Consider the following 26,151-nt stretch of genomic DNA (forward strand, 5'->3'; position numbering starts at 1 on the left):
ATTTAGGTTGTTTCCAGTTTTGGTCTCTTATTGTTTGCTCTTGTGAATAGCACAGCAGTGAACATGTGAATGCATATGTCTTTTTGGTAGAATGATTTATTTTCTTTTGGTATGTACACAGTAATGGGATTGCTGTGTTGAACTGTAGCTCTGTTTTAAGTTCTTTGAGAAATCTCCAGACTGCTTTCCACGATGGCTAGACTAATTTACATTCCCAACAACAGTGAATAACAGTTTTCCTTTTTCTCTGCAGCCTCACTAGCATCTGTTGGTTTTTTTGACTTTTTATAAGCTATTCCGACTGGTGTAAGATGGTATCTCATTGTGGTTTTGATTTGTATTTGCTTGATGATTAGTGATGCTGAGAATTTTTTCATGTTTGTTGGCCACTGTGTATCTTCTTTTGTGAAATATCTGTTCATATCCTTTGCCCATTTTTAAGTGGGTTATTTGGTTTTTGCTTGTTGATTTGTTTGAGTTCCCTATAGATTCTAGATATTAGGCCTTTGTCAGACACATAGTTTGCAAATATCTTCCCCCATTTTGGAGGTTTTCCGTTTTTCCAGTGACAGTTTCCTTTCTGTGCAGATGTTCTTTAATTAGGACCCACCTGTCTATTTTTGTTTTTGTTGCTACTGCTTTTGGAGATTTAGCCAAAAATTATTTGCCAAGGTCAATGTCAAGAAGAATATTTTCTAGTCTTGTTTTCCAGGATTTTTATAGTTTGATGTCTTACATTTAAATCTTTAATCCAGTTATCCCAGCACCATTTAATGAATAGGGAGTCTTTTCCCCCTTGCTAGTTTTTGTCAGCCTTGTTGAAGATCAGATGGTTGGTAGGTGTGAGGCTATATTTCTAAGTTTTCTATTATGTTCCATTAGTCTACATGTCTGTTTTTGTACCAGTACCATGCTGTTCTGTTTACTTTATTATATAGTTTGAAGTAAGGTAGTGTGATGTCTCCAGCTTTGTTCCTTTTGCTCAGGACTGCTTTGGCTATTTGGGCTCTCTTTCAGTTCCATATGAACTTTTAATATTTTTTTCAAATTCTGTGAAGAATGACATTGATAGTTTGATAGGAATAGAACCGAATTTATAAACTGCTTTGGGCAGTATGGCCATTTTTATGATATTGATTCTTCTTATCCATGAGCATGAAATGTTTTTCCATTAATTTGTGTCATCTCATTTCTTTCAGCAGTGTTTTGTAGTTCTCCTTGTAGACGCCTTTCACCTCCTTGGCTAGATGTATTCCTAGGTATTTGATTTTCTTGTGGCTACTGTAAGTGGAATTGTATTCTCGACTTCACTCTCAGCCTGGACATTATTGGTGTATAGAAATGCTATTGCTTTTTGTATATTGACTTAGTATCCTAAACTTTACTAAAGTCGTTTATCAATTCTAGGAGCCTTTTGGCAGAGTCTTTAAGATTTTCTAGGTATAGAATCCTATCATCAACAAAGAGAGATAGTTTGACTTCTTCTTTTCCTATTTGGAGGCCTTTTATTTCTTTGTCTTGCCTAACTGCTCTGGCTAGGACTTCCAGAGCTATGTTGAATAGGAATAGTAAGACTGGGCATCCTTGTCTTGTTCCAGTTCTCAAGGGGAGTGGTTCAAGCTTTTGCTCTGAATTCAGTACGATGTTGGCTATCGGTTTGTCATAGATGGCTCTTATTATTTTGAGGTATATTCCTTCAATGTCTAGTCTGTTGAGGGTTTTTATCATGAAAGGATATTGGATTTTATTGAAAGCTTTTTCTGGGTCTATTGAGATGTAGTGTTAAGACAGTAATTTCACAATGATAGAGTCAGTTCACTCTAAATGTATTTGCACCTAATAACATAGCTTCAAAATACATGAAGCAAAAACTGATAGAACTCCAAGAAAATAAACAAAACATAATTATAGTCAAGGTTTCAATACTCCTCTCTGAATAATTGATGGATCAAGTAGACAGAAAATCAACAAGGATATAGGACACTTAAATAAGAGTATCAACCAATTTGATTTGAACTCCATCAATAACAGAATATTCTTCTCAATTGTACATGGAACAGTTACCAAGACAGATCATGTTCTAGGTTCTCAAACAAGTCTCAATACGTCGGAAAGGATGTAAGTGGTACAAAATATGTTCTCTGACTACAATGAAATCATATTACAAATCAATAGCAGAAGAGCTCTGGAAAATACTCAAAATATTTGGGAACTAAATATACTTCTAAATAACCCATGGATGAACGAAGAATGCAAAATGGATATTAAAATGTATTTTAAATGGAATTAAAATGAAAACACAACATATCAAAATCTGTGAGATGCAGCTAAAACAGAAAGTTTGTACTACTAAATGCCTCCAGGGGGTATGGGGGAGGAGGTAAAAAGGTCTCAAATCAATAATCTCAGCTACACTTTAAGAAACCAGAAAATGAAGAGCAAATTAAACCCAGAATAAGTAAGAAAATGTAAACAATAAAGACTAGACTGGAAATTAAGGACGTAGAAAACAGAAAAATTGTGGAGAAAAATCAATGAAAGCAAAATCTGGTTCTTTGAGATCAAGAAAATTGGACAATCTTTGTGTAGATTCATGAAAACAAAAAGAGAAAGGATTCAAAATTTCCATAACAGAATGAGACAGTGGACATCCTACAATTATTAAAAGAATAATAAGGGAATATTGTGAGCAACTGCATGACAATAAACTAGACAACTTAGATGAAATCACAAATTCCTTACAAGTCCAAAGCTCACTCAAGAAAAGGAAATAATAGCTCTATATGTGATAAATGTATTTAAACTTGTTAAAGAAATTAGATAGCTCTATATTTGTTAGTTAAAAACTTTCCCACAATGCCCAGATGCTTCACTGGTGAATTCTACCAAACATTTATGGAAGAAATAAACAATTCTACACATATTATTTCTAAAACAGAAGAGTAAGAAACACTTCTTAACTCATTTTAAAAGGCCAGCATTACCCTGATATCAAAACCAAACAAAGATATTACAAAACAAAACTATTTAATAAATATCCCTTATGAACATCAGTGCAAAAATTCTAAACAATCAATCAATTGAATTTGCAACATATAAGAAGGACAATACATCATGATCAAGTGGAGTTTATTCCAGGAATACAATACTGGTTTAACATTCAATTTAAAAATCAATAAATGTAATTCACCATATTAACGCACTAAAAAAGACAACTCATGAGCATCTCAATAGATGCAGAGAAAGGATTTGATAACATCCAACATCCATCACTGACTAAAAAAAAAAAAAAAAAGAATTTTCAGCAAACATGAAATAAAGAAGAATTTCCTCAATCTAATAAAGGGTATCTATAAAAAAAAAACCTATAGCTAGCATTATACTTAAAGATGACCAATTAATACTTTTTCCCTAAGACAGACCAAGGCAAGGATATCTGCTCTCATTACTTTTTCAACCTAGTACTATACAGTCTTATTAGTGCAATAAGGCAAGAAAAAGAAAAAATATATACAGATTGGAAAGGAAGAAATAAAACTGTCCCTATCTGCAGATAACATGAGTGCATGACTGTGTATTAAAAATCCCAAAGAATCTGAAAAAACAAAATAAAAAAAATTCTTAGAAGGAATAAGTGAATTCAGCAAGGTCACAGGATATGAGATTAATGTACTAAAACCCCATTGTAATTCTATATATTAGCAATGAATAATCAGAAATTGTAATTATAAAATAATACCATTTATAGTAGCACCAAAATATGAAATACTTAGGGATAAATCTCACAAACGCTATGTAAGATCTATACACTGAAAACTATAAAACTTTGCTTAAAGAAATAAAGACAAACAAATGAAGAGATAGACCATGTTCACAGATTTAAAGACTCCATATTGTTAAGATATCAATTCTCCACAAACTGATCAATAGATATAATATCAATTAAAATCCCAGCAAGGTTTCTTGAGGAAATTGATAGGCTAATTATAAAATATGGAAAGCAAAGGACCTAGAATAGCCTGATCTTGAAAAAAAACAAATTTGGAGGATTTATATTACCTGATTTTAAAACTTATTACAAAACAATAGTAATGAAGGCAGTTTGGAGACAGTGACAATGTTGACAAATGGATCAACGGAACACAACAGAATGTCCAGAATAATACCAAGACATATATGGTTAAAAGGTTTTCAATCAAGATACAAAGGCATCTCAATAGAGAAAGGACAGCCTTTTCAGCAAATGGTGCTAAAACAATTGGATATCCAAATGCCACAAAATGAACCTGAATCCAACCCCAGCACCATATTTTTAAAAGTTAACTCAAATGGGTCATAGACTTGAATATAATGCCTAAAACTCTAAAACTTCTAGAAGAAAACATAGGAGAAAATCTTTATGTTGTTATGCAAAAATTTCTTTAGATAGAATACCAAAAGCAAGGTCTATAAAAGAAAAAAAATCAGAGATTGAACTTCATCAAAATTAAGAACTTCCCTCTTTGAAAGACACTATAACTGGGCATGAGGTTCATGTCTGTAATCCTGGCTACTCTGGATACTGAGGTGGGAAGATCACTTGAGCTCAGGAGTTCAAGTCCAGCCTAGGCAACGTAGTAAAATACTATCTTAGGAAAAAAAAAAAAAGACAAATCACAGACTGAGAGAAGATATTTTAAAATCATGTATCTGATAAAAGACTTGGTATCGAGAAAAAAACAGCTGTCTAAACTCAATAATAAGGAAACAAACAAATCAATACTAAACAGGCCAAAGATTTGAACAGACATTACACCACAGAAAATACATGGATTACAAATACACACATGAAAAGAAGTTCAACATCATTGGTCATTAAGAAAATGCAAATTAAAACCACAATAACATCCCACTACTCACTTATTAGAATGTATAATTTTAAAAGACTGACTATATCAGCCAGGCGCAGTGGCTCACACCTGTAATCCCAGCACTTTGGGAGGCTGAGGAGGGCGGATCACTTGAGGTCAGGAGTTTGAGACCAGCCTGGTCAACACGGTGAAACCCCATCTCCACTAAAAATACAAAAATTAGCCAGGCATAGTTGCGCATGCCTGTAGTCCCAGCTATTCAGGAGGCTTAGGCAGCAGAATTGCTTGAACCCAGGAAGCGGAGGTTGCAGTGAGCCAAGATCATGCCACTGCACTCCAGCCTGGGCAACAGAGCGAGACTCCATCTCAAAAAAAATTTTAAAAAGACTGACTATATCAAGTGTCAGTGAGTATGTAAAGCAACTGGAACTCTCAAATACTGCTGGCAAGAGTGTAAAAATGGTTTAACCACCTTTTAATAAATTGATATATTTGTACATATTTTGGAGTACATGTGATATCTTGATGCATGTGTACAATGTGTAAAGATCAAAGCAGGGTAACGGGGGTATCCATCACCTCAAACATTTATCTTTTCTTTGTGTTGGAGATAGCCAATTCTTCTCTTCTAGCTATTTTGAAATATACAGCGAATTATTGTTAACTATAATTTCCCTAATGTACTATTGAATACTAGAGCTTATTCCTTCTACCTAACTGCACTTTTGTACCCATTAGCCACTTTGGAAGGCAGTTTGACCGTTTCTTTAAAAGTTAAACACACACATTCCATGTGACTCAGCCATTCCATTCCTAGATATCAACCCAAGAGAAGTGAAAGTATACATCCATTCAAAGACTTATATATGAATATGCACTGAAGTTATCTAGTAATAATTTAAAACTGGAAACAATTCAAATGCATATCAACAGAGACTAAATAAATTGTGTCTATCCATACAATGAAATATTACTCAGCACTAAAAAGCATTAAGTGGTTGATAAAAGCAACAATATGTGTGAATCTCTAAGTAATCATGCTTAGTGAAATAAGTCAGAGAAAAAAAGTATATTCTTTATAATTCCATTTTTATAAATTCTAGAAAATAAAAAAAATATTTGGTGTTAGATAGTAGATCAGACATTGGTGACAAGATGAGGCTGGAAGGATAAATAAAAGAGGAGTAACAAGGAAACTCTGGGTGTGTTTGATATGTTTCCTATTTTTCATTTTTATTAATTGTTTTTATGAGTATATGCATATTTTAGAACTTATAAGATTGTATTCTTTAAATATGTGAGCTTGTTGTACATCAATTGAATCTCAAAAATCTGATAAAAACAAACAAAACAAAAACAAAACTAAGGGGAAGACAGAGTTATTACCTTCAACTTATCCACCTCATAAAGGTCTTCAGCAGCATTTTTGTGTGAGTTAGTGGATTTACTCAGAGCCATTGCTGTTACCATCCCTTTGCAACAACTGCAAAAAGGGGGAAAAAAAGAAAAAGAAAAAGAGCACATACACACTCAGCATAACCTATTTATTGTTGGTTCTTCTTCTAAGTGTTTAAATTTTTAAAAATCCAGACAAAGTGGAAGTTCACCATAATAATTCAGCTACTGACTCACCAAGGAGAATAATTTGTCTCCTCAATTTCTTACCCTTGTCCTCCTTCTCCCTTCCATCCCTCTTATTCTTGACCCTTAGTAATACTGAATTGAAATGAAGGGAAAATTTGCTTAGAATGCAAAAGCTACTTCCTGAATTTAAAGTAATGATAGCATCAAGCTTGCATCTTAGTTAATAGATTACTATTTTCCAGACTTCATCTTTATTCAGTGGAAATCTTCTAGCTTTTCAGATATAAGGGTTTGTGGGTTTTTTTTTTCTTCCATTTTGTAAAAAGAAGTTTTGGTTGGCATTTAGTGAAGCACATAAAAGTATACATTCAGGGCTGGGCATGGTGGCTCATGGCTGTAATTCCAGGACTTTGGGAGGCCAAGGTGGGCAGATCACTTGAGATCAGGAGTTCGAGACCAGCCTGGCCAACATGGCAAAACTCTACCTCTACTAAAAATACAAAAATTACCCAGGCATGGTGGTGCATGCCTGTAAATCCCAGCTACTCAGGAGGCTGAGGCACAAGAATCTCTTGAGCCTGGGAGGTGGAGGCTGCAGTGAGCCGAGATCACGCTACTGCATTCTAGCCTCGGTGACAGAAGAAAACTCTGTCTAAAAAAATACATGACAGTACACAAGAAACTACAATATTCTTCTTAAATCCACTCCCTCACCAGTATGTGCAAAAGTGTAAGATGTGTCTTATTTATGCAAGAAAGTGGGTCCTTTTTTCCTAATTCTTACTTCCACATACACACACTTCTCATCCTGCCTGTGCCAACAGTTTTCAAAAGAAAAACCAAAATCTCATATTATAACTGCTCACAGTGTTAAAGCTAGTTGAAAAACTGAACTAGTATTTCTTTCAAGGTTTTAAAATAACTCCTATTGCTACTACTTCACTGTCTCTTCTCTGTTTTATGCGACATTCAATTCTTCAAAAGGGCAACAATAAAATAACCACTTCACCTGCTCAAATAGCTGGAGTATTGGTACAACTTCCTTGTCAGTTCAATCGCATCTAGCTCCAATCGTGCAACTCCTATATCATGTTTCTCAGCACTTTCCTCCTCCAACTTTAGGAGACAGTCTTGGTCAGTAAAGTTGGGTATCATTAAAATCAGCAAGTTTACCATCCACTGGATCATAGATATATGTAACTCATCCATCTGTTAAAAAATGAGTATAATACAAATGACCCATTTTAAATAAATCAAACAGTAAAAATCACACCAAATTTTAAAATAGAAATGATCGTGCCTGTGTCCAACTTTCAACATTATAATTCTTAATGAAATCAAGTCATCAGCTAGCATGACCCTATTTTCTTTTGCTCACTATATGACATTAAGCTACTCTCTTCTTTTTATTGATATTTATTTATTTAATTTTTTTGAAACGGGGTGTCACTCTGTTGCCCAGGCTGGAGTGCAGAGGCATAATCATAGCTCACTGCAACCTTGACCTCCCCAGGCTCAGGTGATCCATCCATCTTAACCTCCTGAGTAGTTGGGACTACAGGCACACGCACCACCATGCCTGGCTAAGTTTTGTGTTTTTTTGTAGAAATGGGCTTTCACCATGTTGCCCAGGCCGAACTTGAACTGCTGGGATGAAGCAATCCGCCCACCTCAGCCTCCCAAAGTGCTAGGATTACAGGCGTGAACCACACGCCCAGCCACTGATCTCTTCTTTAGCCTGGCCATAGATAATAACCTGTGAGAACCTACAATTCTCAAATTGCACATCAAGGCATTCCAGGGCTCCACAACAAACTCACAAGGATGCCATAGGATTTTAAACTGAGGGAAATAACAGTAATATGTAACATCTACCAGACACAGCATGAACTTAACACAATTCACAGTTTTCAACTTTAGATGCCCTATATTAATTTTGATGACATCATATCTTTTTGAAACTGGTTTGATTGGTGGTTGTGTGATAAAAAAAACAAAACAAAACAAGTACTTTGTGAAAATTAACATGGAACAGGAAATGAAGGTGGTAACGTCCAATCTGATTCCAAGGTCAGAGAAGCTGTACCATGCCAAAAGTACACGCCTTACATTGGTAAGTGGTATTGATTAAATGAGAATAAAATAAAAGGTTTTTTCTTTCAATGTATGTGTAGTACTTTTCCAAATGGTTAATAAATTGTTAGGACATTAAATATTTAGTAAGCAGTTTGAACCTACCTACTTAATAAACTTAACTGTGAGGTATTTCTTTTGGCTTAGGAGTGTGAAAATATTGAAACCCAAAGGGCACTGTGAATAGAGAAAGTTTGAGAACCTCTGCATTACAGTATTTGCTGAGGCTAGGTCCCAGAAATAAAATGCAGAAAACCTGTATGCAAAATTCAGACACACCATACTTTTCAAATACCCTACTCCCTTTCTCTGTTTGGTTAGTTCTGGAGTATTTCTCTAGGCTTAAACATGATCTACTCTGAGAAGACTTACCAGTTTCCACTGGCTCTAATTTGCTCCCTTTCCCATGTTTCTACAGTACTTTGTATATATCTCTGTTATAGTCATTTGCACACCTATCTCCTCAATTAACCTGTCTGTAAGACATGAGCCATCAACTTATCCCTGCATACCACACAGTACCTATCAGGCAGTAAGTTCTTAGTAAATGTTTCTTGAATGAATGAATAAAAATAAAATGTAGTAGCCTAGGCCGGGTGCGGTGGCTCACGCCTGTAATCTCAGCACTTTGGGAGACCGAGGCAGGCGGATCACGAGGTCAGGAAATCGAGACCATCCTGCCTAACATAGTGAAACCCCGTCTCTACTAAAAATACAAAAAATTAGTCGGGCGTGGTGGTGGGCGCCTATAGTCCCAGCTACTCGGAGGCTGAGGCAGGAGAATGGCGTGAACCCGGGAGGCGGAGCTTGCAGTGAGCCGAGACGGTGCCACTGCACTCCAGCCTGGGCGACAGAGCGAGACTCCGTCTCAAAAAAAAAAAAGAAAGAAAAGTAGTAGCCTATCCAATAAAAACCCAAACTTCCTGCTTCTTGATTCAGACGGGAAGGTTGTTAATGACCTAAAGCACCGTTGATTAATGTATTTGACACCTGAATTTATGTATCAGGAAAAGGGGCAACCTTTCCTGAGAAAGAGTTAAAAAGGCAAGTCTTTTTCACAAGAAAAAGATACTACTTCCTTACATATTCTACTAGCTATGTCCCTGCTGCTTCTCTGTGAAAATACATAAATTCCTAACTATTCTTTTATATACCAATGGCCTAGATTTTACTATCATTGAAATAACTCATTTTTGCTTACATAAAATATTAATCAATCCTTGGACTATCCTTAGGAAATAAGCACAAATAGATGTTATTATCTTAATTTAAAAGTTATATTAGAGAGATTAAATGGTAGAATCAAGGTCAAACAATAAATCATAGGTGAAGTTAAAATTAAAATAAATTAAAAACAAAGAATATCTTTTACTTTCCTAAAGATATGTAATTCTTTTTAATGAGATGGAAAGTGAATATAATTTTTGTACCAAAATATAGATTTACTGTGATTCTTATATAAAATTCTTAAAAGACATTTTAAGATGAATTAACTGCTTTTCTTTTGTGAAAAGACTTCTTCCAAATTTACTAATCTTTTCAGGGATAACAAGTGAGTAATTAGCCACTTCTTAGCTGATATTAAGAAATAAATGAGCCGGGTGTGGTAGCTCACACCTGTAATCCCAGCACTTTGGGAGGCCGAGACAGGTGGATCATGAGGTCAGGAGTTCAAGACCAGCCTGGCCAAGATGGTGAAACCCTGTCTCTACTAAAAATACAAAAATTAGCCTGGTGTGGTGGCATGCGCCTGTAATTCCAGCTACTTGGGAGGCTGAGGCAGGAGAATCACTTGAACCCAAGAGGCAGAGGTTGCAGTGAGCTGAGAACGCGCCACTGCAGTCCAGCCTGGGTGACAGAGCGAGACTCCATTTCAAAAAAAAAAAGAAAGAAAAAGAAAGAGAGAGAGAGAGAAAGAAAGAAAGAGAGAGACAGTGAGAGGAAAGAAAAAGAAAGAAAGAAAGAAAGAAAGAAAGAAAGAAAGACAGACAGACAGAAAGAAAGGAAGAAAGGAAGAAAGAGAGAAAGAAAGATAGATCAGGCCGGGTATGGTGGCTCATGCCTGTAATCCCAGCACTTTGGGAGGCCAAGGTGGGAGGATTGCCTGAGCTCAAGAGTTCAAGACCAGCCTGGGCAATTTGATGAAACCCCATCTCTACAAAAACCAACCAAACAAACAAACAAAAAAACCCACACACATACTTAATTTGTCCCTTTCAAATATATGTGAAATTTAACAATGAGCAAAAGAAACTTATACTATGGAGAGGTCGTTTTGAAAATGGATAGGAGGAAATATTTCCATCTTGGTGTGAGTTTGTTGCTAAAAATGAAAAAGAGCTCACCTTTTAAAAGTCTAAAATCTACATATATATAAAATCTGGAAGTACGTTTCTAATCTTTTTAAAAATCTTAGAAATAAAGCATTTCAATTGGCTGGGAACACTTTGTTAAAATATAGGAATGCTACACTGTCTAATGTTTTAGACAACTGTAAGAACAACTGATTGACATTATGATAGATGGAAAAAATTACTAGTTAATTTAAAAAAAAACCTTTGCATAACTGATTGACGGAATTGAAATTTCTTTCTCTTTTTTTTTTTTTTTTTGAGACATGGTCTCACTCTGTTTCACAGGCTGGAGTGCAGTGGCACAATCATAGTTTAGTGCATCCTTGACCTCCCAGGCACAAGCGATCCTCTCACCTCAGCCTCCCAAGTAGTTGGGACTATAGGTGTGTGCCACCATGCCCGGCTAATTGTTTTTTGTAGAGATGAGTTCTCACTGTGTTGACCAGGTTGGTCTTAAATTCCTGGGCTTAAAGCAATCCTCCCACCTGGGCCTTACAAAGTGCCAAGTTACAGGCATGAGCCATCACGCCTGGCCTGATTGATGGAAATGAAAAGTGAATATTATCATTCCAATGATGTATTTCTTCAATTTGGATTCATGTTTCTTTCTGAGCTATCATTTCAGCAGTGACTGCCATTAAAAATTAGTATTGAAGGAAACTGAATTTAGAAGCAGACCTTCAAATAGCTTTATAATCACAAGTTTAATCTGCAATTTAAACCTACAATTATAAAAAATCATGAAGCTTGTTCAATCAGTTTTTTGAACCATTACCAAAAATCATTTTTAAATATTGTTAATTTCATACCATTTGGCTTTCTCTATATGTTTTATAATGTACCAAACATGTCAATTGAGTAATTTTTGCATGCAAATCAGAAATAGTAAGTTAGAAAGGCTTGCTCAAAGACTTTTTGCTAATAGAGGTACATAATAAAAAATGTTTAGCGACCAGTGTTTTAGACAGCCAAGCAGCACAGGTAAAATGAAGTAAGGAGGCAAAGGAAAAACAATGACAAAAAAACTGGAGATAAGAACATGGATCAGGAGGGAAAATGAATGTCTGTTTTTTCCTGAAATTAGAATAGCAACTCTTGTTTTTACAGTTTTCCATTTGCTTGGTAGATTTTTCTCCATCCTTTTACTTGGAAACTTTGGGTGTCACTGCATGTGAGACAGGTCTCTTGAAGATAGCAAACTATTAGGTTTTGTTTCTTTATCCAACTTGCCACTCTGTGCCTTTTAATTGGGGTATTTAGCCCATTTATGTTCAAGGTTAGTATTGATATGTGTGGATTTGATCCTGTCATCATGTTGTTAGCTGGCTACTATGCAGACTTGTTTGTCTGGTTGCTTTATAGTAGTCTAAATACCCAAGTGTGTATTTGTCATGGCTGGTAGTGGTCTTTCTTTTCCATATTTAGCACTCTCTTCAGGACCTCCTGTAAAGCACATCTGGTCACAAAAAATTCCCTTAGCATTTGTTTGTCTAAAAAGGATCTTATTTCTCCTTTGCTTATGAAGCTCAGTTTGGCTAGATATGAAGTTCTTGTTTGGAATTTCTTTTCTAAGAATGCTGAACGTAAGCCTACAATTTCTTTTGGCTTGTAGGATTTCTGCTGACATGTCTGCTGTTAGCCTTATGGAGTTTGCTTTGCAGGTGACCTGCCCCTTCTCTCTACCTGCCTTTAACATTTTTTCTTTCATTTCAACCTTGGAGAATCTGATGACTATGTGTCTCATGGATGGTCTTCTTTTGTAGTATTTTTCAGGGGCTCTCTGCATTTCCTGAATTTGAATGTTGGCCCCTTTAGTGAGGTTGTGAAAATTTTCATGGATGATATCCTGAAATATGCTTTCCAAATTGCTTGGTTTCACTCTCTCTCTTTCAGGAATGCCAATGAGTTGTATATTTGATATTTTTACATAATTTCATATTTCTCAGAGGTTTTGTTCATTCATCTTTATTGTTTTTTCTTTATTTTTGTCTGACTGAGTTATTTCAGAGAACCAGTCTTCAAACTCTGAGATTTTTTTCCTCAGCTTGGTTGATTCTGCTGTTAATACTTGCAATTGCATTATGAAATTCTTGTAGTGTGTTTTTCATTTCTATCAGGTTAGTTTGGTTCTTTTTTTTTTTTTTTTTGAGACAGAGTTTCGCTCCTGTTGCCCAGGCTGGAGTGCAATGGCACGATCTTGGCTCACTGCAACCTCCGCCTCCCGAGTTCAAGTGATTCTCCTGCATCAGCCTCCTGAGTAGCTGGAATTACAGGTGCCCACCACCATGCCTGGCTAATTTTCTGTATTTTTAGTAGAGATGGGGTTTCACTATGTTGGCCAGGCTGGTCTTGAACTCCTGACCTCAGTCGATCCACCCACCTCAGCCTCCCAAAGTGCTGGGATTACAGGCATAAGCCACCGCGCCTGGTGGTTCTTTCTTATAATGGCATTTCATCTATCAGCTCCTGTATCATTTTATTGTAATCCTTAGATTCTTTGGACTGAGTTTCAACTTTCTCTTGTATGTTGATGATCTTTGTTCCTATACATATTCTGAATTCTATTTCTGTCATGTCAGCCTGGTTAAGAAACATTGCTGGGGAACAGTGTGGTCGTTTGGAGGTGAGAAGACACTCTGGCTTCTTGAGTTGCCAGAGTTCTTGTGCTGGCTCTTTCTAATCTTTGTGAGCTGATGTTCCTTCAGTCTTTGAAGTTGCTGTCCTTAGAATGCATTTTCTTTTGTCTTTCCTCCTCTTTGACATCCTTGGAGGTTTGATTCAGGTATAAGTTGGGTTCAGTCAACCTGCTTCATTTCTGGAAGATTTTAGGGGTCCAAGGCTCAGCTTAGGCCTTCTGGACTGCATGCTCTAACTCTAGGGTCTGGCATCAGGTCCCCAGCTTTGTTATCTGGCCCCTGAAGGTTAGGAACCTACTGTATTGGAAGAGCCAAGGTGTTCCCAGACCACTGGTCACAACACTCCAATGGGTGATGCCAGCCGAAGCAATTCATTAGGTGGTGACAGCGGGATCCGTGCTTGTTTACACATGCCAGGAGCAGCAGCAGTGCAGCAGGGTGCGTGCTCATCAGCTGTGGTGGGGCACTAATGAGGGCAGGGATGTGGACATTTGCAGTGGTGGCAGTGCAGCATGTTGCAGGGGGTAGCCCACCAATGTCCCTGTGCATGTTCACACACGGGGGCAGAGTGCTGGCAGGTGCAGGACTGGTAACCTCTGTGCACATACTCACACAGGCAGCAGTGGCTGCACAAGGTGGGAGGCAGGTCCGCTGGCATCCATGTGTAGTTTCATGCCAGCAGCACTGTTGGCACAGTGGCGGGGCACTGGCAGGCACAAGGTTAGCAGTCTCTGTACCCATGAACACTACAATGGCAATGGCAGTGCAGGACACAGTGTGGGGCCACTGGTCTCCTTGCATACCTTTGCATTGGTTATGGGGTGGGGAGTGTGATGCACTCACAGTGGCAGCAGTTGGCATGGTAGGGTGCATGTGCACATGTGCGCTGGTGGGGAAGGAGGGGCAAGGTCTGAATACATGCAACCACACTAGCAAAGCAATGTAGGGGGTGGTCATGGGTGAGTGCACACTGGCAAATGGCATGGGGGAGGCTGTGATGGGTAGAGTACATGGGCGGGCTGGTGCTCATTAGTTGGGGGTGCTCTGCTGGAGCTCTCCAATGGTCAGGCATGGTCTGCCAGTACAGGAGCTATGATGCAGGCCCCTGGGAGGCTCCTCAGCTGGGCATCCAAGGCTGCACTGCACACAGGCATGGTCAGGCTGGAGTCCTGGGAGAGTCCACAAGACAGGGGGGTGCTCAGGTGAAACTGGCCCTGTCTTAGGGGCAAGATCACCCTGTATTGTTCAGGTCTGATAGTTCCCCTAAGACTAATGTCTCCTAAAGGAGCAAGGCAAGGCTTGGGGGATAGGCATCCCTGACTGTGCTCCACTATAGATGCTCCCGCACCAAACCCTCCAGGCTCCACACTAGCTGGGAGTACCACCCCTACCACCTCTCTAAGCAGCTCTCTCTGCCAGCTCAAGTGACTGTGGGGGTCCTGGGATCTCCTGCTGTCTGAATTCCAGATGCCTACGGCAAGAGAAGGTCACTTCTCGCCTGCTTAGCTCACTTTTTCCCCAAGAGTCACTGGGGACTAGGAAGGAGTCCCAGTGTGTGGTATCCCTGTGCAGGGTTTCCAGCTTCCTCCCCCTTTAGCCCAGCATCTCTATCTTCCCTCTGTCCACCCTCAATGCCTTCCCTCTAAAGATATGCTTGGAGTGCACCAGTCTTTCCAATCTTCTAGTCCCTCAGTGGCAGATGTTTCTCCTGGCTGAATTTAGTCAGCCATCTTGTCTCCTATATCCAACTTTTCTGTTTCTAAATATTAATAAGAGTTAATATGGATACACAGGATACACATAATTCCTCATGGAGTTTACAATCTTGCAAATTTTCTACACAGATTAATTTTAATAATGCAGTGTTAAAATTGAGGTATATAAAGGCACTTTCTAAGTAATCCCACACTATAAAAATTAAATTCTAGAAAATAACAAATTGAGCATATGATTCCATGGAGATAAATCCCTAATGGTAAATCAAGCATTTTTGCCAAAGAAGGGATTAATGTAGCAGCACCATTAGATACCAACAGTGCTGGAATATTCTTCCTAAATTCATTCAACAAACATTTACTGAGTCCCACCATGTGACAAGCACTCTGTTACCCTTTTTCTTATTCATTTTGGTTGTCAGAGGAATTTCTCCCAAGCCTAGGGATTGCCTGAATCCGTACTTCCAGCTTTAACATATTTGCTCATTGACTCTTCAATTCCAAAACTTCATTCCAGAGGCAGAAACATTCTGCTTTAAAAAATCCATTGAAGGCCGGGCGCGGTGGCTCACGCCTGTAATCCCAGCACTTTGGGAGGCCGAGGCGGGCGGATCACGAGGTCAGGAGATCGAGACCATCCTGGCTAACACAGTGAAACCCCGTCTCTACTAAAAAATACAAAAAATTAGCCGGGCATGGTGGCGGGCGCCTGTAGTCCCAGCTACCCGGGAGGCTGAGGCAGGAGAATGGCGTGAACCCGGGAGGCGGAGCTTGCAGTGAGCCGAGATCACGCCACTGCACTCCAGCCTGGGTGACAGAGTGAGACTCCGTCTCAAAAAAAAAAAAAAAAAAAAAAAAATCCATTGAGAGAAGAATCGCTTGAACCTGGGAGGTGGAGGTTGTGGTGAGCCCAGATCGTGCCATTGCACTCCAGCCTGGGGAATAAGAGTGAAACTCTGTTCCAAAAAAAAAAAAAATTCCAGAGGAAAGCTTTAGGACTTTCTGAAGGAACCCCTTCCCCCATCTCCTCATGGATGTGTTTAAATCTTCAGCTGATAATCACCTTACGCTAAAGGGTAAGAAACCAAATCGCCAGGCGTGGTGGCTCACGCCTGTAATCCCGGCACTTTGGGAGGCCGAGGCAGATGGATCACGAGGTCAGGAGATCGATACCATCCTGGCCAACATGGTGAAACCGCGTCTCTACTAAAAATACAAAAATTGCTCTCCCTCTCCCTCTCCCTCTCCCTCTCCCTCTCCCCACGGTCTCCCTCTCCCTCTCTTTCCACGGTCTCCCTCTGATGCCCAGCCGAAGCTGGACGGTACTGCTGCCATCTCAGCTCACTGCAACCTCCCTGCCTGATTCTCCTGCCTCAGCCTGCCGAGTGCCTGCGATTGCAGGCGCACGCCGCCACGCCTGACTGGTTTTCGTATTTTTTTGGTGGAGACGGGGTTTCGCTGTGTCGGCCGGGCTGGTCTCCAGCTCCTAACCGCGAGTGATCTGCCAGCCTCGGCCTCCCGAGGTGCCGGGATTGCAGACGGAGTCTCGTTAACTCGGTGCTCAATGGCGCCCAGGCTGGAGTGCAGTGGCATGATCTCGGCTGGCTACAACCACCTCCCAGCCGCCTGCCTTGGCCCCCCAAAGTGCCGAGATTGCAGCCTCTGCCCGGCCGCCACCCCGTCTGGGAAGTGAGGAGCATCTCCGCCTGGCCGCCCATCGTCTGGGATGTGAGGAGCCCCTCTGCCTGGCTACCCAGTCTGGAAAGTGAGGAGCGTCTCTGCCCGGTCACCATCCCATCTAGGAAGTGAGGAGCGCCTCTTCCCGGCCGCCATCACATCTGGGAAGTGAGGAGCGTCTCTGCCCGGCCGCCCATCGTCTGAGATGAGGGGAGCACCTCTGCCCTGCCGCCCCGTCCGGGATGTGAGGAGCGTCTCTGCCCCGCTGCCCCGTCTGAGAAGTGAGGAGACCCTCTGCCTGGCAGCCGCCCCGTCGGAGAAGTGAGGAGCCCCTCCGCCCAGCAGCCACCCCCGTCTGGGAAGTGAGGAGCGTCTCCGCCCGGCAGCCACCTCGTCCGGGAGGGAGGTGGGGGGGTCAGCCCCCCACCCAGCCAGCCGCCCCGTCCGGGAGGGAGGTGGGGGGGTCAGCCCCCCACCCGGCCAGCCGCCCTGTCTGGGAGGTGAGGGGCGCCTCTGCCCAGCCGCCCCTACTGGGAAGTGAGGAGCCCCTCTGCCCGGCCAGCTGCCCCGTCCGGGAGGGAGGTGGGGGGTCAGCCCACCGCCCAGCCAGCCGCCCCGTCCGGGAGGGAGGTGGGGGGGTCAGCCCCCCGCCCGGCCAGCCGCCCCGTCCGGGAGGGAGGTGGGGGGGGTCAGCCCCCCGCCCGGCCAGCCGCCCCGTCCGGGAGGGAGGTGGGGGGGTCAGCCCCCGCCCGACCAGCCGCTCCGTCCGGGAGGGAGGTGGGGGGGTCAGCCCCCCGCCCGGCCAGCCACCCCGTCCGGGAGGGAGGTGGGGGGTCAGCCCCCCGCCTGGCCAGCCACCCCGTCCGGGAGGTGAGGGGCGCCTCTGCCCGGCCGCCCCTACTGGGAAGTGAGGGGCCCCTCTGCCCGGCCAGCTGCCCCGTCCAGGAGGGAGGTGGGGGGGGGTCAGCCCCCCGCCCGGCCAGCCGCCCTGTCCGGAAGGTGAGGGGCGCCTCTGCCCGGCCGCCACTACTGCGAGGTGAGGAGCCCCTCTGCCCGGCCACCACCCCATCTGGGAGGTGTACCCAACAGCTCATTGAGAACGGGCCATGATGACAATGGCGGTTTTGTGGAATAGAAAGGGGGGAAAGGTGGGGAAAAGATTGAGAAATCAGATGGTTGCCGTGTCTGTGTAGAAAGAGGTAGACATGGGAGACTTTTCATTTTGTTCTGTACTAAGAAAAATTGTTCTGCCTTGGGATCCTGTTGATCTGTGACCTTACCCCCAACCCTGTGCTCTCTGAAACATGTGCTGTATCCACTCAGGGTTGAATGGATTAAGGGTGGTGCAAGATGTGCTTTGTTAAACAGATGCTTGAAGGCAGCATGCTCGTTAAGAGTCATCACCACTCCCTAATCTCAAGTACCCAGGGACACAAACACCGCGGAAGGCCGCAGGGTCCTCTGCCTAGGAAAACCAGAGAACTTTGTTCACTTGTTTATCTGCTGACCTTCCCTCCACTGTTGTCCTGTGACCCTGCCAAGTCCCCCTCTGCGAGAAACACCCAAGAATGATCAATAAAAAAAAAAAAATAAAAAAATAAAAAAAAATCCATTGAAAATTATTTGAGAAATTATTATACAAGCTTCTATTTTGCCCTCTCAACCTCCTGCTTCATTTAAATAGGGAGAGCATTGTTTTTCCTTGAAGAAATTTGCCAGCCGAGGCAAAATATAACATCAAAAACCCTTACAAGTACATACGTGGTGCTGAAGTTCAATGTTACCATTGTTAATTTCATTGCCTATCTTCAAAAGCCATTGTTGAATCATGTTAAATATATATGCTTGGAGTACCCTGAAGGAAAAATCAAGTAAAATAAAAGTGACTGGCTGATTTAAAGGATAAATGTAACTATCAGCTATGAGAAAGAGTTTTATTTGGCTGGGTATTGTAAACTTAGATGTTGACAACTGCTTGAGAACTGAGGAAAGGGGAATCAAAGCCCTGAATTATCTAGTATGATAGTTTACTCACTGACAAAGCTTTCCTCACCCCCAAGTAGGTAGCAAGATGCACTTTGGACAAAGCAGATCTTACGTTCAATATTAGCTCTCTACTGTAAAAACTTACACCCTTTACATTTACTTCCAGGCCAGTACTATGTGAGAAGAATGAATTTTAAAATCCTCTCAATGAATGACTTCCAGCATGATAGTGTGAGGAGCAAGGCTGCCCTTTCCACCGCCCACCACCCCCGAAACTGGTAACAATTATTTTTTTAAATACACCACTTAAAGCCTCTAAAAATGGTGCTATGGAGAAGTTCCAAAAACATCTATTCGAGAAAATCTATGAATATTCAGTAAGAAAGGCAATAATCTATGGTATTTGAACCATGACTGCTCCTTCCTCTCCTTAGCTCAGTGAGGCAGCAACTCCATTTCAGAATGCTGTAGCCAAGAACACAGAGCTCCCTAACCCTCTAGCTCCCAATCAGATGGCTTTCTTCCCAGAAGGAACAGGACGTCATGGATTTTTATACTGCCTCCAGCTATCTGGTGTTGAGTCTAGGTACTGGGTAAATGCAGGTAACAAGTAGGGGTTGTCTTTTTCCACCCAGCCCCTATATATATAATAAATACTCTACCCTATGCATAGCATGCTGAGAATCATGGGTCCCTGATTGTCTGGGCTTGTAAGGCAGTGGTTCTACTCCATGAGAGGCAATCCAAGAAGACCTCAGGCTGCTACTTTCCCCTCTAAGGAGTGCTCAGGTCTGAGAGTGTGAGTGTCATTCAGAGAGAAGCTTTCCATTGTCCCTACCCCCAGCTCTAGAGCCCTAGCTCAGAGATTTTGCCTGGAGATACAAGAAGGCAAAAAAAAAAAAAAAAAAAAAAAAAAAAATTAAAAAGCTCCTAATCTTGTCCCAAATAAACTAACTTCATTTGCAACATAGCCTGAAGACGTTCAAATCTAAGTGTGCTTTAAAGAACAGTGGAGGTTTGGTGAAATGCAATTCAGTGGAGATTCAAGATATAGGTTAAACTGTAGGCTAACTAGTTTGCAGGAAACAACCAGGCACTAACACAACTAGGAGAAGGCCACTTGAGTTCAGAACAAGATCAAACACTGATCTCAGGAATTATTCTTTCCAAGGAGCCAAAATTACATGAAAGTAGTTTTAGCACAATATATGCCCCAGAGAATTATTGAAAACAATAGATCATTTATGCAGCCAACAGACATATGAAAAAATGCTCATCATCACTGGCCATCAGAGAAATGCAAATTAAAACCACAATGAGATACCATCTCACACCAGTTAGAATGGCAATCATTAAAAAGTCAGCAAACAACAGGTGCTGGAGAGGATGTGGGGAAATAGGAACACTTTTACACTGTTGGTGGGACTGTAAACTGGTTCAACCATTATGGAAAAGAGTGTGGTGATTCCTCAGGGATCCAGAACTAGAAATACCATTTGACCCAGCCATCCCATTACTGGGTATATACCCAAAGGATTATAAATCATGCTGCTATAAAGACACATGCACACATATGTTCATTGCGGCACTATTCACAATAGCAAAGACTTGGAACCAACCCAAATGTCCAACAATGATGGACTGGATTAAGAAAATGTGGCACATATACACCATGGAATACTATGCAGCCATAAAAAATGATGAGTTCATGTCCTTTGTAGGGACATGGATGAAGCTGGAAACCATCATTCTCAGCAAACTATCGCAAGGACAAAAAACCAAACATCGCATGTTCTCACTCATAGGTGGGAATTGAACAATGAGAACACTTGGACACAGGAAGGGGGACATCACACACCAGGGCCTGTTGTGCGGTGGGGAAAGTGGGGAGGGACAGCATTAGGAGATATACCTAATGTAAATGATGAGTTAATGGGTGCAGCACACCAACATGGCACATGTATACATATGTAACAAACCTGCACGTTGTGCACATGTACCCTAGAACTTAAAGTATAATAAAAATATATATATAAAATAAAATAATAAAAATAAATACATTTTATTTTAAATAAAAATAAATAAATAAATAAAAGCAAAAGCAAACAAACAGAAAAGAAAGCAATAGCCCAATCAACTAGAAATTAGTGAAGTTTAACAGCTTGGTGTGGGCAAAGAAAAAGAAGCAAGCCTTGACAAAACACCACTGTCACTGCAGGGTGATAGTGGGCATACCCAAAAACTGCACCTTCTTGAGAGCAAGATCAGAGACTTAATACAAGGAAGAGGGGGGTAGCAACCAAAGTTGCTACAGTATATTATCTAATATGTCCAGTATCCAAAAACCAAAAACAACAACAACAAAAAGAAACCTTACAAGGCATGATAAGAAACAAGAAAGTGTGACATATACACCAGGTAGGCAACAGAAACTGCCTGTGAGAGTGACCAGAACTCTGGTTTTTGAAAAACTTCAAAGTAGCTGATAAGGTTTGGCTATGTCCCCACCCAAATCTCATCTTGAATTATAGCTCCCATAATTCCCTCATGTTGTGGGAGGGACCCAGTGGGAGATAACTGCATCATGGGGGTGGTCTCCCCCATACTGTTCTTGTGGTAGTGAATAAGTCTAATGAGATCTGATGATTTTATAAGGGGAACCCCTTTCACTTGGCTCTCATTCTCTTCTCTTGTCTGCTGCCATGTGAGATGTGCCTTTCACCTTCCACCAGGATTGTGAGGCCTCCCCAGCCATGTGGAACTGTGAGTCAATTAAACCCCTTTTCCTTTGTAAGTTACCCAGTCTCAGGTATGTCTTTATCAGCAGCATGAGAATGGACTAACACAGTAATTCGGTACCTGGAGTGGGAAGCTACTGTAAATATACCCAAAAATGTGGGAGTGACCTTGGAACTGGGTAACAGGCAGAGGTTGGAACAGTTTGAAGGGCTCAGAAGAAGACAGGAAAATGTGGAACAATTTAGAACTTCCTAGACACTTGTTGAATGGCTTTGACCAAAATGCTGATAATGATATGGACAATGGAATCCAGGCTGAGGTGGTTTCAGATGGAGATGAGGAACCTCTTGGGAACCGGAGCAAACAAGACTCTTGTTATATTTAAGCAAAGAGACTAGCAGCATTTTGCCCCTGTCTTAGAGATTTGTGGAACTATGAGCTTGAGAGAGATTATTTAGAATATCTGGTGGAAGAAATTTTTCTCTTTCCTTCCTTCCTTCCTTCCTTCCTTCCTTCCTTCCTTCCTTCCTTCCTTCTTTCTTTCTTTCTTTCTTTTTTGAGATGGAGTCTCACTCCGTCGCCCAGGCAAAAGTGCAGTGGCGCGATCTCGGCTCACCGCAAGAACTGCCTCCCAGGTTCACGCCATTCTCCTGCTTCAGCCTCCCAAGTAGCTGGGACTACAGGCACCCACCACCATGCCCAGCTAATTTTTTGTATTTTTAGTGGAGACAGGGTTTCACCATGTTAGAGAGGATGGTCTCGATCTCCTGACCCCGTGATCCGCCCGCCTCAGCCTCCCAAAGTGCTAGGATTACAGGCATGAGCCACCACACCCAGCCTTTTTCCTTTTTTTTTTTTTTTTTGAGACAGAGTTTCGCTCTTGTTGCTCAGGCTGGAGTGCAATGGCATAGTCTCAGCTCACCACAATCTCCGCCTCCTGAGTTCAAGAGATTCTCCTGCCTCAGCCTCCCAAGTAGCTGGGATTACAGGCATGTGCCACTATGCCCAGCTAATTTTGTATTTTAGTAGAGACAGGGCTTCTCCATGTTGGTCAGGCTGGCCTCGAACTCCTGACTTCAAGTGATCCACCTGCCTTGGCCTCCCAAAGTGCTGGGATTACAGGCATGAGCCACTGCACCCGGCCAGTGGAAGAAATTTCTAAGAATCACAGCATTCAAGGGGTGACTTGGGTGCTGTTAAAGGTATTCAGTTTTATTTATTTTATTATTATTTTTTTGAGACAGAGTCTCTCTCTGTCTCACCCAGGCTGCAGTGCAGTGGTGTGATCTTGGCTCACTGCAGCCTCTACCTCCCAGGTTCAAGCGATTCTCCTGTCTTGGCCTCCTGAGTAGCTGGGACTACAGGCATATGCCACCACACCCAGCTAATTTTGCATTTTTAGTAGAGATTGAGTTTCACCATGTTGGCCAGAGCTGGTCTCGAGCTCCTGACCTCAAGTGATCCACCTGCCTCAGCCTCCCAACATGCTGGGATTACAGGCATGAGCCACCATACCCGGCCAGGTATTCAGTTTTAAAAGGGAAACAGAGCATAAAAGTTCAGAAAATTTGCAGCCTGACAATGCAATAGAAACAAATATCCCATTTTTTAAGACAAATTGAAGACAGCTGCAGAAATCTGCATAAGTAATGAGGAGCCAAATGTTAATCCCCAAGACAATGGGGAAAATGTCTCCAGGTCATGTCAGAGATGTTTGGGGCAGCCTCTCCTATCACAGGCCTGAAGGCTTAGGAGGAAAAAATGGCTTCACGGGCCAGGCCCAGGGTCCCTCTGCTGTGCCCTGCATCCCAGCTGCTCCAGCCATGACTAAAAGGGTCCAAGATACAGCTGGGGCCATGGCTTCAGAAGGTGCAAGCCACAAGCCATGGCAGCATCCATATGGTATTGAGCCTGTAGATGCACAGAAGCCAAAAATCAAGGTTTGGGAACCTCTGCCTAGATTTCAAGGATGTATGGAAATGACTGGATGTCCAGGCAGAAGTTTGCTGCAGGAGTGGGGTGCTAATGGAGAACCTCTGCTAGGGCAGTGCAGAAGGGAAATGTGAGGTGGGCACCCCCACACAGAGTCCCCACTGGTGTGCTGCCTAGTGGAGCTGTGAGAAAATGGCCACTGTCCTCCAGACCCCAGAATGGTAGATCCACCAACAGCATGCATCATGTGCCTGGAAAAGCTGTAGACACTCAACCCCAGCCCATGAAAGCAGCCAGGAGGGAGCCTGTGCCCCACAAAGCCACAGAGGCAGAACTGCCCAAGACCATGAGAACCCACCTCTTGAATCAGCATGACCCAGATGTGAGACATGGAGTCAAAGGACATCATTATGAAGCTGTAAGATTTGTCTGCCCTGCCGGATTTTGAATTTGCATGGAGCCAGTAGCCCTTTTGTTTTGGCCAATTTCTCCCATTTGGAATGCCTGTACTTACCCAATGTCTGTACCCCCTTTGTATCTAGGAAGTAACTAACTTGCTTTTGATTTTACAGGCTTATAGGTGGAAGAAACTTGCCTTGTCTTGGATGAGACTTTGGACTGTGGACTTTTGAGTTAATGCTGAAATGAGTTAAGACTTTTAGGGACTGTTTGGAAGGCATGATTGGTTTTGAAATGTGAGGACATGAGATTTGGGAGGGGCCGGGGCAAAATGATACGGTTTGGCTGTGTCCCCACCCAAATCTTATCTTAAATTGTAGCTCCCATAATTCCCTCATGTTGTGGCAGGAACCCAGTGGGAGATAATTGAATCATGGGGGTGGTTTCCCCCACACTGTTCTCATGGTAGTGAATACGTCTCATGAGATCTGATGGTTTTATAAGGGTAAATCCCTTTCACTTGGCTCTCATTCTCTTCTCTTGTCTGCTGCCATATGAGATGTGCCTCTCACCTTCCACCATGATTTTTTGTGAGGCCTCCCCAGCCACGTGGAACTGTGAGACCATTAAAACTCTTTCTTTTGTAAATTGCCCAGTCTTGGGTATGTCTTTATGAACAGTGTGAAAATGAACTAACACATGTTAGTTCATGTTCACAGAACTAAAGAAATCCATGACTAGATAAGCAAAGGAAGGTATTATAACAATGTTGCAGCAAATAAGAGAATAGAAATTAAAAATATAAATTGGAAAAAAGAAATAAATGAAAATTTGAGTGAAAAAGAACAATAACTGAAAAAAATTTTAAAATCACTACTAGGGCTCAACAGTAAATTTGAACTGGCAGAAGAGAGAAGAATTGAACTTGAAGATAAATATATGGAAGTAATTCAAGCCAAAAAATAAAGAGGAAAAAGAATGAAGCGACATGAAAACAGCCTTGAAGAAATATGGGACACCCTTACATATAAAGGGAGTATTGGAAGTAGAGAAAAGAAAAAGGTACATAAAGATATTCAAAGAAACAGGATCTGAAACTTTCCAAATTTACTGAAAAACAATAACACATTCAAGAAGCTTAACAATCTCCATGTAAGATAAACACAAAGAGGTCTACAAACTTATATATGAGAGTTAAAATGCTAGAAGTCAAAATAAGGAGAAAATCTTGAAAGTGGCAAGAGAAAAACAACACATCACTTACAAGGGAGTCCCAATAAGATTAACAGCTGACTTCTCAAAATAAACAATAGGTGCCAAAAAGCAGTGGGATAACATATTCATAGTGCCTAAAGAAGAAAAAAATGTCAACCAAGAATCCTATATCCAACAAACATGTGTTCCAAAAATGAAAGAGGAATAAAGACTGCCCCAGATTTAAAAAAAACTGAAGAATTTGTTGCTAGTAGACTTTCCTTACAATAAATCCTAGAGGAAATTTTTCAGGCTGAAAGCAATGACCACAGATGGTAATTAGAATCCACACAAAAAACAAGGCATTATAAAGAAAATTATGCAATTTTAAAAGACAGAATGACTGCATATTTTCTATTTCTTAACTGATTAAAGAAGAAATTGTATAAAATAACATATGATATATTGTTGGACCTATAACATAAAAATGTAATGTATGTGTAATATATATGCCAAAACAGCACACAAGAGGTGGATGGGAGCAAACTCTAATGGGTGATAGAAATGATGACAGATGGTAAATTTATAATTATAACAATGTACTTTTGTGTTTGTAATATTGTATTACACCAATTCTACAATGCTATAAAGAATACCCAAGACTGGGTAATTTTTAAACAAAAGAGGTTTAATCAACTCACAGTTCCACATGGCTGGGGAAGCCTCAAGCAGCTTATAATCATGGCGTAAGGGGGAGGAAAAGCAAGTACCTCTTCACAAGGCAGCAGGAAAAAGAGAAGTGTAAGCAGGGGAAATGCCAAATGCTTATAAAACCATCATATTGCATAAGAACTCACTATCATGAGAACAGCAGGGTGAAACAGCCCCCATGATCCAATCACCTCCTTCCCTTGACATGTGAGAATTACAGGTCCCTCCCTTAACACATGAG

At 41.4% G+C, this 26,151-nt stretch overlaps 1 protein-coding gene across 15 annotated transcripts in view; it reads right to left on the reverse strand.

Moving 5' to 3' along the window:
• Window positions 1-26,151, reverse strand: part of AXDND1 (axonemal dynein light chain domain containing 1) — a 185,583-nt gene that overhangs the window by 55,565 nt on the left and 103,867 nt on the right. For 13 of the 15 annotated variants that reach the window (XM_063710556.1, XM_063710543.1, XM_055366819.2 and 10 more), the window contains 3 exons: window positions 18,711-18,804; window positions 7,444-7,643; window positions 6,237-6,333 (listed from right to left, as the gene is read on the reverse strand). In XM_063710556.1, coding sequence (XP_063566626.1) covers window positions 6,237-6,333; window positions 7,444-7,643; window positions 18,711-18,804 — 391 coding nt within the window. The remainder of the gene's footprint in view (window positions 1-6,236; window positions 6,334-7,443; window positions 7,644-18,710; window positions 18,805-26,151) is intronic. The other 2 variants (XM_063710558.1, XM_063710548.1) reach the window with 1 other exon arrangement.

The sequence above is a fragment of the Gorilla gorilla genome, chromosome 1 (genome assembly GCF_029281585.2).
Source record: "Gorilla gorilla gorilla isolate KB3781 chromosome 1, NHGRI_mGorGor1-v2.1_pri, whole genome shotgun sequence".
In the NCBI taxonomy this organism is placed as follows: domain Eukaryota; kingdom Metazoa; phylum Chordata; class Mammalia; order Primates; family Hominidae; genus Gorilla; species Gorilla gorilla.